The sequence below is a fragment of the Petaurus breviceps genome, unplaced genomic scaffold, assembly GCF_028583685.1.
Source record: "Petaurus breviceps papuanus isolate PSGF00001 unplaced genomic scaffold, PetGlider_PUasm1.0 185, whole genome shotgun sequence".
NCBI classification, from domain to species: domain Eukaryota; kingdom Metazoa; phylum Chordata; class Mammalia; order Diprotodontia; family Petauridae; genus Petaurus; species Petaurus breviceps.
Window position 1 is genome coordinate 13,187,417 of NW_027185797.1, and position 13,625 is coordinate 13,201,041.

Below are 13,625 nucleotides of genomic sequence, written 5' to 3' on the forward strand. Positions count from 1 at the left end.
CAGGTGCATATATATGTTGTCTATGTGTATATTGGTTGCTTGGTTGTCCTTCATTCTCAAAGAGGACCAAAATGGCATCACTATCCTAGAGTCAAGTTTCAGTATGTCCCATTGTGGCTGATCAGACCAATAGCAGCTCAGAATGCCCTACCACAAGTCAGGGTAGTCTGTATGAACATTTGGAGTGGATATTCTAAATTTGCATGTCCTGTGTTTCCTTTGAGGAATTTCAATTCTGCTTTGCTCTTGGAGCACAGCACCTTCTCTGATGTAGGTATACCATGATAAGGGGTCCTGTGTCAATGTTTCTCATCTCACACAATCAGTTCCAAAATTCTTTTTTTTTTCCTTTTTGGAAGACAATTGAGGTTAAGTGACTTTCCCAAGGTCACATGGCTAGTTTTTTTGTGCTAAGTGTCTGAGGCCGGATTTGAACTCAGGTCCTCCTGACTCCAGGGCCAGTGTTCTATTCACTGCGCCACCTAGCAGCCCAAGTTCCAAAATTCTTAAGAGAGAGTCCTTGTATCACTTCATCTGCCCATCATGCAAGCACTTGCCCTTGTGTGAGTTCTCCATAAAATAGTCTTTTTGGCAAGCAAACTTTTTGCATTTGAATAATGTGTCTGGCTTATCGGAGCTGCAGTTTGAATGCTTGCCACTTCACTTCACAAAAGGATCTCAGTATCTGGTACTTTATCCTGCCAGGTGATCTTCAAAATCTCCCTAAGACAATTCAAATAGAAGAGATTCAATTTCCTGGCATGGAACTGGTAGACTGTCCAGGTTTCACAAGCATACAACAATGAGGTCAGCACAATGGCTCTGTAGACCTTCAATTTGGTAGTCAGTCTAATACCTCTTCTCTCCCATACTTTCCTTCAGAGCCTCTCAAACTCTGAGCTAGCTCTGGCAATCCATGCATCAACCTCATTATCAACATGTACATCCCTGGAGATTACACTCCCAAGTAAGTGAAATTGTCCACAACATTCAAAACTTCTTCATTTGCTACAACCAGTGTTTCATGTATAGGGGATGTAGTGGTGGCTGATGGAGTACCTGTCTTTTCTTGGTATTGATTGTTAGGCCAAAATTAGCACAAGTGGGGGAGAATTGATCCATACTTTGTTTTATCTCCCCTTCAGAGGCTGCATTGAGTGCACAATCATCTGCAAACAGAAGATCATCCACAACACTCCTTCTACTTTGATTATGACTTGTAACCTTTACAAGTTGAAGAATTTACATATATCCATATACACATACATACATACATACATATATATATATATATATATATACACAACCCAGGCATTCCTACTTCAAGGCAAAATTCACTCATGTTGTTATTGCTGTTTGTCTTTCATTCTTGAAGAGGATCGTGGCATCTGGGAGGTGATGCCATGACATGCAAGTGAATTGCATATAAGTGAGGGAAGACTTTGTAAAGTCACCAGCCTCACTTTCTCCTCAAGAGCCATCTGAGTCCAGTGATGACATATAGATCAGGATGAGTAGAGATGACCCAGGAAGCAGTAGAGGACCTTGGCCTTTCAAAGCTAAGGTCTTAAAGAGGTCTTAGTTTGATTAAGGCAATGTCTCAGTCAGTGATTAAGGCTGGGTAAGAAATAAGGCAGAGAATAGCCTCTTTTACCTAGTCAAAAAAGAGAGAAAAATAAGTCACCCTGGGAAAGAAAGACCCTCAGGGTTTCTGGTCAAAACAGAAGCAATTGCTATCTGCATTTACTCTGAGTCAATCAGGACCCAATGACCAAGTAAGGCTTGGCCTGAGACCTATTGTTGGGCAGTCAATGAAGGCCAGAGTGATTTGGGTTTAAGGCATGGCCCTCAAGAAAAAAAAAAGATCTAGCTCAAAACTCCAAGATATCTTGTGAGGTTTCAGGAATCAAAATTTGCCTTCCTTTAGGCACAGCACCCACAGGTAATGATGAGATATGGGTTCTGGGAGCCCCCTCAAGCTCTCCTTGAGTCCTTGAGGTACAGACTCTGGGAACCTCTCTTGGACTCTTTTTGTCCATTTGTCTCATTTGATGAGGCATTTGCATGAGGCAATAAGCCTTACATTGTGGGTCGGCTACTACTACTACTAACTACTAGCCTAGTTACTAGCCTAGACCTCCATTGTTCATCTACTTCCCACTCTGGAGTCTATCAAAAAAAAAAAACATCCTGGAACTGGCCTAGCCCACCATTGTCTGTGTCCTCCAGCTACTTCCCACCCTTAATCACTCGTTGACCTCATTAAGTCCTCCTGAAGACCCTCCCCAAACTCCTCCCCTAGACCACCCCTAGATTCCTCTGTATGGAAGACTCCATCTCACACCATGTGGTGCCATAGAATAGTGAGAGTGCTGTGAGAGCACCATAGAAGAGTGAGAGCACCATAGAATGCCATAGGATAGTGAGAGTGCCATAGAGTGCCATAGAATAGTGAGAGAGCCATGGAATGCCATAGGATAGTGAGAGTGCCATGGAAGAATGAGAGTGCCATAGAAGAGTGAGAGCACCATAGATTGTCATAGAATAGTGAGAGAGCCATGGAATAGTAAGAGCACCACAGAATGACCTAGCACAGACTTACTTTGTGTCTATTGCAAGCGAACTATTAATAAATTTTACTCTTCTTGGTCTGAAAAGACTTGAGTCAAATTCATTCAGCAGGACCTGGTGTGTTGGTCTTTTGGGGTCTTCAGAGCAACCCTAATCCTCTTAGTGGGTAACCTCTTCAGTAAGGGTATGATACCCTTTGTGGACAGAAGGAAGATAAGGAGGAAGGAGGAAGGAGGAAGGGAGGGAGGAAGGAAGGAAGGAAGGAAGGAAGGAAGGAAGGAAGGAAGGAAGGAAGGAAGGAGCTCTGTTGACCAATTGGCCAACTGGATGCCAGTGGGCAGCTCCTACTACTACTCACAGAGCTTGTTGTTCATCCCTTATTCTTGAAGAGGACCATGACATCAGGATAATGATGCCATAACTTTCAAGTTAATTGGATTTAAGTGAGGAAGGGTTAAGTCACCAGCCTCACTTTCTCCTCTGAGTCATCTGGGTCCAGTGGCAAAATATAGATTATTACGCACTATCTTATGCTGAAGACTGAACGCATACTTTTAAAAAGTAATACTCTTAAGCAAAACTTAAAAGGATGGAAGACCATCAATCACACAGAAAAGGCAGGGAAGAAAAACCACTGAATATATGAAAAAAAAATTAATCTTGAAACTATTTTTGAACTGGTACCAGTCTGTATTTTATTTTAAGTGGAAGTCCCTTAAATAAGCATATAAAAACACATCCAAGGAAATTTTCTCTGTTCTCTTTTTTTTAATGATAATTTACATTCTTTCATGACCATTTTCTTATCCCCTCTTGTCCTTGTTCTCCTTTTTAATACCTTCACTGGTCTATATCTTTATTATCTTTAACCCCTTTTAATAACTCCTTAAATATTTTATAACCACACTCAACTTCCTTTCATTCTCCTACTAAATTTGTACCTATTCAACAATTGCTTTTACTTAGAAGAATGAAGAAAACAGTAAACACAATTATTACCACAATGGAAATGGAAAGAACAATTACAACAATATAATAAAAACCAATTGCTGCAAAATTACACTGATGAAACTTAGCACCAAAGAATAGAGATGAGAAGAAATCCTCCCCCAAACATTCTGCAGAAATGGAAGTGCACTGGTTTGGAACATTGTGCATTTGTTTAATTTGATGAGTAGGTTTGCTGACCTTTTCTCCCCTTCTTCATTATTATTATTAAAAAGAATGACTCTGTGGGAAATTTTGGGGAGGGATACATTGGGCAATTTAAGGGATATAAAATAAGATGTATAGATAACATTTATTTTTAAAGTGGTTTACTTACTTTTTCTTACTACCTTTCTTTAGCAATTACCATTTCTTCCCCCTAGAGTTTTTCTGCCCTTTGTGTCCATTTCCTCAACTCTTTTCCTCTTTCAGCTTAAGTTTTACTCTTCCTTTATCTTGTCAATCTCACTCTTTTCCCTAATTTTTTTTCAAGTTTTACCTCCCCACAGAAATCATCTGGAATTTTCCAACAAATCCAAGACCCCTAACTTTATATTTTCCATATCCTTGTTTAACCCAAGTCCTTGTGTCTTTTCCTATTGCTTCTCTCATAGCCTTATTTCAGGGACTTTGAAAGTATGGATCTTTTTCATATTTGTATATACATCAAAGTAATATCTCAAAGAACAGCTGTCAATTATACTGTAATGCACACCATATACATTTTTCATATAAAAATCGACGATGTTTTATTTTTTCCAATGTGTATGGTGAGCTTGATCATTCTGTTTAATATTCTTCTCATTGAGAAGGTTTGATAATATTGCAGAGCTTGATGTATTTATATTGTTAACTGAGAATAACAGTATTTGTAAGCAATCAACATCAATAAGAAAGCTTTCTTTAATTTGGGCTTTTCACCACACATTATTCAAGGTGAGCACCTTATGTGAGAATATGTATGTGAGCACACACATATTTATGTGTTTCAACAAAATAATTACTCAGGTCATATCTCTCATAGGATCTTTTATGATTTTAAAATCTGTGTTAAAAAATATTTGGCCTGAGGAGAATTTGTAAGGTTTTTGTTTTTGTTCTCCTGAGTCAAGATCCTTTTTTTTGAAGTCAACAAACAATAAGTCCAGTGAGATCTTATATTCTTTTAAATTCTCAGTTACGTGACTATGAAGATATGATCTCATTTAGCAACTCATTTGCAGAAACCTTCCCATTTATGTAACATTTTCTCTCTTTCTCTCTGTCTCCCTGTCTCTCTTTTCCTCTCTCACTCTCTCCCTCTCCCTCCTTCCCTCCCTCCTTCCCAAGTTTGTTTATTTGGTAAAAGTACTGCCTGCTGTTTTTCCCTTTTGTTAGGAATCCTTCTCATCTTTAAGATATCTTGAAAATCTGGGGCAGCTAAGTGGTGCAGTGAATAGAGCACAGGCCCCGGAATCAGGAGGACCTGAGTTCAAATGTGCCCTCAGACACTTAATACTTACTGGCCCTGTGACCTTGGGCAAGTTGCTTAACCCCAATTGCCCTGCATTCTCCCCCTCCAAAAAAGCAAAACAAAAAAGATATCTTAAAAATAAATCCATACAAAAGAAATGACAAAAGACACAACAACAAAAAAAAGGAAAAGAAGGAAAGGGAAAAGAAGGGAAGGAAAAGAAGAGAACAGAAGAACAAAGACAATTAAGCATCAATGAAAAACTAAAAAACACACCCAGGAGATATTAAAAAGCCAATTCAAGGGGCGGGAGAGACAGGTGAGGCAGCTGTGGAACCAGCATGTTGAGTTCAGCATGTATTTATGCTCACTGTGATTACTGTGAGATGAGATGACCAAGTGCCCCTGAAATAATATTTCACTGTCCTTGCAAACAAGGACTGTCTCATTTTTCTCTTTGTATCCCTAGTACTTAGACAAGGGTGGGATCTATTCCTCAACTGATTTATTTGTTTCAAGGGCAGACTGTGAAGCATCTTTCCATTTGTCTACAGTTTCTTTGTTTCTTCTGGTTTCATTTATCCTGAAATTTTGCAAAAAATATAGAGGTAAGTCTAACATTATCCATTGTTGTTTTCTGAACTAAGTTCACATATTAAAATGCTGAAAATTAGTTTAATGTTTGTAGATAAACTCCATGATTTGTAGAACTCTCAACTTCCTTTCCTGCTCTCTATCACTACTACTAAGGACTGAGGAATGTTTTATATTTTTCACCATGGTCAAAAAATTCATCACCTTATGTTGAACTTTAAGGTACTCTTCTCCCTACTTAGATAAGCAAATCATTGCAGAATTGATATCATTTTTTCCACACTGTGTGACATTAAGCAAGTCACAACTTTCTTTGGCCTCAATTTCCTCATCTTTAATATGAAGAGTTCAGACCAGGAGGCCCCTATGGTTCCTCTTAGCTCTAGATTGATGATAGTATGTTGAAAGCATTTCCACCTTGGTATAGCCAATCCATGTTTATACTCAGCTGGCATATACTTCGATAACCAAGGCTTCCTCTACTTCCATAACTGGCAAAGAAGGGAATTTTCCCATGTGGTGGCAATGGTGTGTTACATCTAACGACCTTGGTTTGCCTCCTTTTGTGTCAATTATTTGGAAAGGTTAACCAAAAGAAAACATCTATGATGTCTGACATCTCTACATGATCTATGACTAGCAGGTTAGAAAGTCTCTTTCCCCTCCCCAAAGCTAGTAGCTGCCTATTTGTGGATCAAGCATGGATATGTCTTTTTCTGTATATTATAAGGATTTTTTAAAATAGTACATATTCAGAAATCTACTTACCTTTCAGAGATATTTTACTCTGTAGTTGTTTCTACCTGCCAGGCTTGTAGAAAAGGTATGCAATAAAACCTTTTACTTACATATTCTAAATTTTAATAGAATGGATCTTCTTGCAACAACATTCCTAAAATATTATCAAAAGCAAAACAAGCTGTGTTCAAAAAATTCAGTAACATTATATATAATTCTCTATATTTAGAACCAATTTAAATGGTTGAGTTTTATAAGTTTAATTTTATTAATGTCTATAGTGTGAAATATAATGACATTAAGACTTATAAGTATGAGAAATATCAAGAAAATTGGAAATAAAATTTCATGGAAAGTTGATATGAGTGAACCATATACATGGAACATGCAATAATTATTGTTCTATGAAGAAAAGCGAATGAGAATGAGTAGACAAATAATACAATTATTGGAAACTTGTAATGAATGAAAAACTGTTACTATAATTTTATATATTGAAATTAACTGACATAGCTACTTAGTAAGTTTATTTGTCATTATTGATATTTGCTGTAATTTTTAATAAGGGGAGAAACTTGACCTGTCATTTTATTGGTATTAACTCCCAGGTGAGACAACTAGTTACTGCTACCAATTCAGTCCAATAGCTTGTATATTGCTCATTCTTAGCAAGTTGCCTTTACTGCTTCTTAAACTATGAGTTGGGACCCCATATGTGGTTGTGAAAAACTTGGCACCAGTAAAAGTTTCCTGAATGTGCAATGACCAAAAGTTAATTAAAAATCAAATGTGTAATGAATCCAAGGTGTTTCTGGCAGCACCTCCCCATGTTGAATCACACAGCTTCACTGTAATCTTGGTTCTGAATGCAAAGCATTCACACATCGCACTGTGCATGCTGTCATACCATGCAATGCCAATGAACTTGGCCAACATTTTGAAAGGAGTCTCAAGTGGAAAACATTTTAAGAAGCCCTAGGCTAGATCACTGAAAAAGTAAATGATTTAGACTGGGTCACATAGCCAGTGTTAGGCTTTCTCAGGATTCAAGGTTGATTCTGTACCCACCACACTATGTCCCTTTTTAGTCAAACATTTAAAATAGTTTTAAAAGGAGAAAAAAAAGTGTCACGTTGGTATGTGGTTAAACTATGGCAATAGAACTTCTAAGGAGATATGGGTCTACAATGCATTCTTTTATTGAACATCTGACTACTTCAAATTTATCCACGAAAAAATTATTCGTTTTATGTGGCATTCTATTAAGTATTTTGGAATGTCAGGTTTTTTTCTCTTTTTTATAGGGAAATACATATTTTATTAGAAAAGAGGAAATATTTTTGGAATAGCCATTTTCCCTGAAAGCATGCTATTTTTTGTATTTTGTCAACCATAGAGGAAAGAGAAAGAGTGTTACAAATTTATTTCAGGTATGAAAGCCTGGAGGCCCGTAAATGTGTGGATAGAAGAGGATGAAAAATGGAACCTTCACTTCCAGGGTATAGAATGTCAGACAATGAAAATTCTCAGACATGGCAATGCTAAACTTCCCTTTCCCAAAGAAGAGATTGTGAGCATGTATAAATTATTTAGGTAATTAAAATTATTGGTAAAGAATGGCTTTGCTTTTGAGGTTCACAGCAAGTAGGATCAGATTTAAGCAATGGAATGGAGTGCTGTAGGAATCCACCAAATTCTTGTTTTTTTTCCAAACTCACAATTTCCTAAGGGGAAATACCCACATTGAACAATATTTCAAGTAAAAAAAAAAAGCTTCCCCCAACGGAAGAAAAAATGGTGCAGGGAAAATGTTTTTAGCTATAAACTGATTTCTAAAGTAACAAGCTATTATTACCAGCATGTGGTAGATAATTGACTAGTCTGTTACCGATGTGATAAGCGATGACATTTAAAATTTAGAATGGTGGGTCTTAGAGAATATTTCTGCTCATATTTGTCCAGAGATCCTACACTGTGTCACCTTATATGAGGACAGAAGAGGCATTTGAGGGAGTATGATGAATGAAATGCATTGCAGCTATTCTAAGAAAGCATATAACGTCCTGATGAAAGTATCAGACCATGATTTGTATCATAATTAAAAATAAGTAGGGACAGCTAGGTGGTACAGTGAATAGAGCAACGGTCCTGGAGTCAGGAGGACCTGCGTTCAAATCTGGCCTCAGACACTTAACACTTACTGGTCATGTGACCTTGAGCAAGTCATTTAACCCCAATTGCCCTGCCTTCCTTTCTCCAAAAAGCAAAAAATAAAAATAAGTAGCCACATTTATGCGTGTGTACACATATATAATGTCATTCTTCAGTTGTTTTCAGTCATTTCTTACTTTTTTTGACCCTTTTTGGGATTTTCTTAGGAAAGATACTGTTGTAGATTGTACTCAACTAAATCCTAGTTTAAAAAAAGATTCTCTATCCATGGTGAGTTTTTATGTTATCTCGTTTGCAGAAGGCATTGCCATTATTGTATTGAACTTCAACAGGAAGGTACTTTCTCAGTTACATCCATGGGTTACTCAGCAACAAAGTCTGTCTCTGCATCAAGGAGAATATATTTTACTGCAAGGAAAGAACATGTACAGAGATAAATAAAAACAAAATCTGTCTGTTGTTGTTCTCTTACTTGAATAGGACCAAAGTAACATCATGATGTCAAAGTTAATGCACAGTGTGTCCAACTGTGGCCGATCTCTGCCACAAGTCAGGAACAAGTAATGATGAACATTTGGAGTGGAGATGTCTCTGTGTTTGTGCATCTCACGTTTCTTCTGGGCTACTGCAGTTCTGCTTTGCTCATAGAGTTCCTCTTTGATGTGGGCACACTATGCCAGACTGTCCTGTGCCATGTCTCCAACATTTCACAATCAATACCAAAGTTCTTCAGAGAGGCCTTGAGAGTATCCTTCTATCACTTCTTCTGACCTCTGTGTGAGCATTATCATTGTATGAGTTCTCTGTAAAATATTCTTTAGGCAAATGTACATTAGGCATTTTAGCAAAATGGCCAGCCCATCAGAGTTGCACTCTCTGCAGGAGTGTTTGAATGCTTGGCAGTTCAGCTTGAGAAAGGACTTTATGTCTGGCATATTAACTTGCCAGGTGATCTTCAGAATCTTCCTAAGATAATTCAAATGGAGGTGATTCAGTTTCCTGTCATAGTGCTGGTAGACTGTCCAGGCTTCACAGGCATACAACAATGAGGTCAGCACAATGATTCTGTCAACATTAGTTCTGGCAACGGGTGAGCCAACCTTATCATCTGTGTGTCTATCCCTGAAAAGTTTACTGCCAAAGTAAGTGACCTTATTCACAACATGCAAAATTTCTTCATTTGGTATAATTGATGTTGTTGTTGTTGTTGTGGTGGTGGTGGTGTGTGTATATATGAGTGTGTGTATGGTGCTGACTGGTAGAGAGCCTCTGTTTTGTTGGCATTAATTTTCAAGCCAAAATTAGCATAAGAGGCAAAAAAAATAAATCCATATTCTTGCATTTCAGCTTCAGAGGCTGAATTAAGTACAATTTTTCTAAGAACAAAATGTCATGCGCCAACTCTTCCTATATGTTAGTCTTGGCTTGTAGCCTTTTCAACTTAAATAATTTACTGTCAGTGTGGTAGCTGGCCTTGATTCCATTTTCATCCTTTTTGGAGGCATCTGACAACTTCACTGAAAACATCATGCTACAAAGCATAGGAACAAGCACACAGCCCTGCTTCACACCATCACATTGGTGATGGAACAACTGAGAGCATTGTCTATTATCCAGAGCCTCTTCAGGCATGCCATCATGAAACTGCCATACAAACACTGATGAACTTCTCCAGTTTTGTCATGATCTTCCATAAGCCCTCACAGCTGACAGTATCAAAGGCCTTGGTTAAATTGAAGAACATTCTGTGCAGACTTCTGTTTTCTTTGACTTCATCAGTGTTTTTCATGGCTGGTGCATACACACTGATGATGGCGGCACGGCACTTTCCTGCAAGTGGCATTTGCGTAGTCATGAGCCTGTTTTTCACTTCTTTTGGTAGGCATACAAGCTTGTTGCCTAGATTAGTTTTAATGACAAAACCTATACCAGCTTTACAGCACTTTTCATCATGACAGCCACTCCAGAAAAACATGTATCCAGTTCCTGCTTCAGTAAGCTGACCTTCATTTATCAGACTTGTTTTGCTCAGGACTGATATTTGGGTGCAATGCCTTCTGAGTTCTCTCATAACAACAAGAATTGTTTGTCTTTCAGGTCTACTGGAATTCATATTGTCTATAAGTGTACATATATTCCAAGTACCTATGATGAATAGAATTATCTTCACAAAAGATTTTGCACACTTTGGGGGGGGGTGTATTTCAACTGCAGAGTGGGATCCCCACCTACTGTGGTAAGCAGGGCAGCCTTAGATGAAGCAGACATTTGTTTATTTTTAGTTTATAACATTCACTTTGATAAGATTTTGAGTTCTAAATTTTTCTCCCTTCCTCCTCCCCTCCCCCATCCCCAAGACAGCATACATATATAGGTTATACATGTACAATCATACTAAATCTATTTCCACATTAATTGTATTATGAAAGAAGGATTAGAACCAAAGGGAAAAACCACAAGAAAGGAAATGCTTTGATCTGTATTCAGCCTCCATAGTTCTTTCTCTGGGTATGGATAACATTTTCCATCTTGAGTTTTTGGAATTGTTCGCATCATCACATTGCTAAGAAGAGCTAAGTCCATCAAAGCTGGTCATCCCTTAGTATTGCTGTTACTGTGTACAGTGCTCTCTTGGTTCTGCTCACTTCATTTAACATCAGTTCATCTAAGTCTTTCCAGGCTTTTCTGAAATCCACCAATGAGACAAATTTTAGGGCCAATTTTTAACCCCTTCCCCAGGAGGTGAGCAATACAGTCCTTAAAAGGTTATTCAAACACCCAGAGCACTGCTGAATCCCACTTCTGCTTCAGTCAAGTGCGAACACAACCCTACTCCCTGGGTGCCTTGGACACAGGATTGTGGCTTCATCTCCCAGTAGAGTCACTTCTGCTGCTTTGTTAGCCCATGGACACAAGGCTTCAAGGTGGACAAAATAGTTGAAGAGTAAAATAATAAAATAGTTGAGCAGCAAAGTAATAAAACTGTTGAAGAGTAAGATAATAAATAGTAAAGTTGTGTGCTTGCTATCTTTTGACTCATGCATAAACAGAGATGAATTGAAGTCATCAGCCTCTCTAGCTCTTACAGAATCGTCAGAGTCCAATGTCAAGATAAAAGTCGAGATGATTGACAATGGCTCAATAGGTAGTACATGACCTCAGTGTCTTTGCTGTTTAAGTAAAGCTTTAAGTGTTTCACAGTCCCTGCTTTTGGTGCTTTCATTGCCTATTGGAACAAATTGTTCATATCACCTACTTTTCTAGGGAAGTCTTCACATGCATGGGATAGGCACCACCCTCACTCACCAAAGGGTGTGGTTTAGCCCATCTGAGCATTCTACAGCTTCATGGAGCCACAGGTGAGAGTTGGGCGGCAGGTGGAAAGCAACCCTGAAGAGGTCTCAGCAACCCTTATATAAAGAGGTACCAATCTTTGAACACCCATATACCCTCCAAGTCTGATTAAGATTACAATTAATGATACATTGTAAGACAATTGCAAAGCTCGTGAGCTTTGCAATTATCATCAAGTATCCTGCCAAATAGTTTCTCTTTTTCTTGTGAGTTTATTAGTGTAGAGAAATCTTAGTACACAAACTCCTTCCAACAAAACTGATCAGCAAATAATTTTCTGTAGCTTAAAGAGAGTTGTCTTGCTTTCCTGATGTAACTTTGATCATATAACTAACGAGTTAGGTGTAGAGCTTAAAACCAAGCCCTTCTGTCTTAAAGGTTGGTCCTTAATCCATTGCACTAAGCTTTTTTTTTTTAATAAATCAGTATTCCTTCTAAGAGATGCTGCAAATTACTTTGTTGAGAAAGATTTTGCATATATGCATAATGATTAGCCATTCTCTCATGAGGCTTTTTGTACTGAATATAAAATGTAAATCTGAACCATAACTGATGGTTTTGGTGAAAGGTTTGTTTTCAATGATTTCATCAAATATTTTAGTCTTAAGTGAAATACAGGCAGTGAAAAACTTGATGTGGTATGTTTGGGATCCAGACTCAGTCTCACAGTTTTGTTGTGATCATTATTCTTTCAGAATAATGGTGTTTCTTCATGTAAAATCCTAGGACTTTGACTTCTTCACACCAAACTTCCCAAATATTTTCAAATACACCCATTATTATTATTAATGGTTCTAGGGACTGTTGGGACAAATTGTCCAAAGGTCTACATTATAGCTTCAAACCTATATCATAATTCTACTGAGGTTCCAGAAAAGAGGAAATATACACTAAATGTTGGAAGTTATTGAGAATGTAGTTACATTTTTGAGATATCCTAACTTTAATAGTAATACCAGAATAGTAATGCATAAAAATCAGTAACAACCAATGGATGATTCAGTCCCTATTGGTATCTCCTTACAGCCAAATGATGAGTAAGCTTTCAACATAATTAAATGTCACTACTATGAAAATAACCATGGCCATCATTTGCTGTCTCAACTTTGGAAATGCTCTCACTTCTTCTGTGGATTCATAATTGCATCAATATGGATACTCTTTACTTCCATATGCAACAGGTTATTATTTTTTTATCATATGTGATTCATGTCTATGTTTTTTGTCAAATCATTCACAGGAAATTTGGCCAAAGGGTTGAAGATGTTGTTCCTTTACTATATCAACATAAACAGCGTAACACCCATGCAGCAGTCAGGCTCTCAGCCTTGACTCTTGCCAATGACTGGACAACTTCTTTCTCTGTTCATCTGTAATCTTTTAAAATCACTTCTCCCATTCAAATCATCAATGACATCTGAGTTGAAAAGCAGCATGATATAGTGGCTAAAGGATTGAGTTCAAAAGGCAGAAAAGTGTAGGTTTAAATTATACTGAGATGCTTTTTTTTAACTTTGTGCTTATGGCCTAGTCATTTTACTGCTTTAAGTCTCCATTTCCTTATTTGTAAGATGGAGATATAATATTAGAACAAAAAAGACATTACTTTGTCCCAAATAAGGAATAGCAACAATTTGCTGCTCATGGTTCTTTGTAATACATAGATTTTGTCCCTATGTGATAAGGTTTGTTGTGAGGATCAAAGGAAATGATGTATCTAATGCATTCTCTAAAGTTTCGAGTACCATAAGAATAT

General features: G+C 37.6%; 1 protein-coding gene across 1 annotated transcript in view; it reads right to left on the reverse strand.

Annotated features, from left to right (window-relative positions):
• Positions 1 to 10,147, reverse strand: part of SF3B6 (splicing factor 3b subunit 6) — a 38,708-nt gene extending 28,561 nt beyond the window's left edge. Inside the window, 1 exon segment of the mRNA XM_069088301.1 lies at positions 9,970 to 10,147. Coding sequence (XP_068944402.1) covers positions 9,970 to 10,147 — 178 coding nt within the window.
• Between the last annotated feature and the right edge of the window lie 3,478 nt (positions 10,148 to 13,625).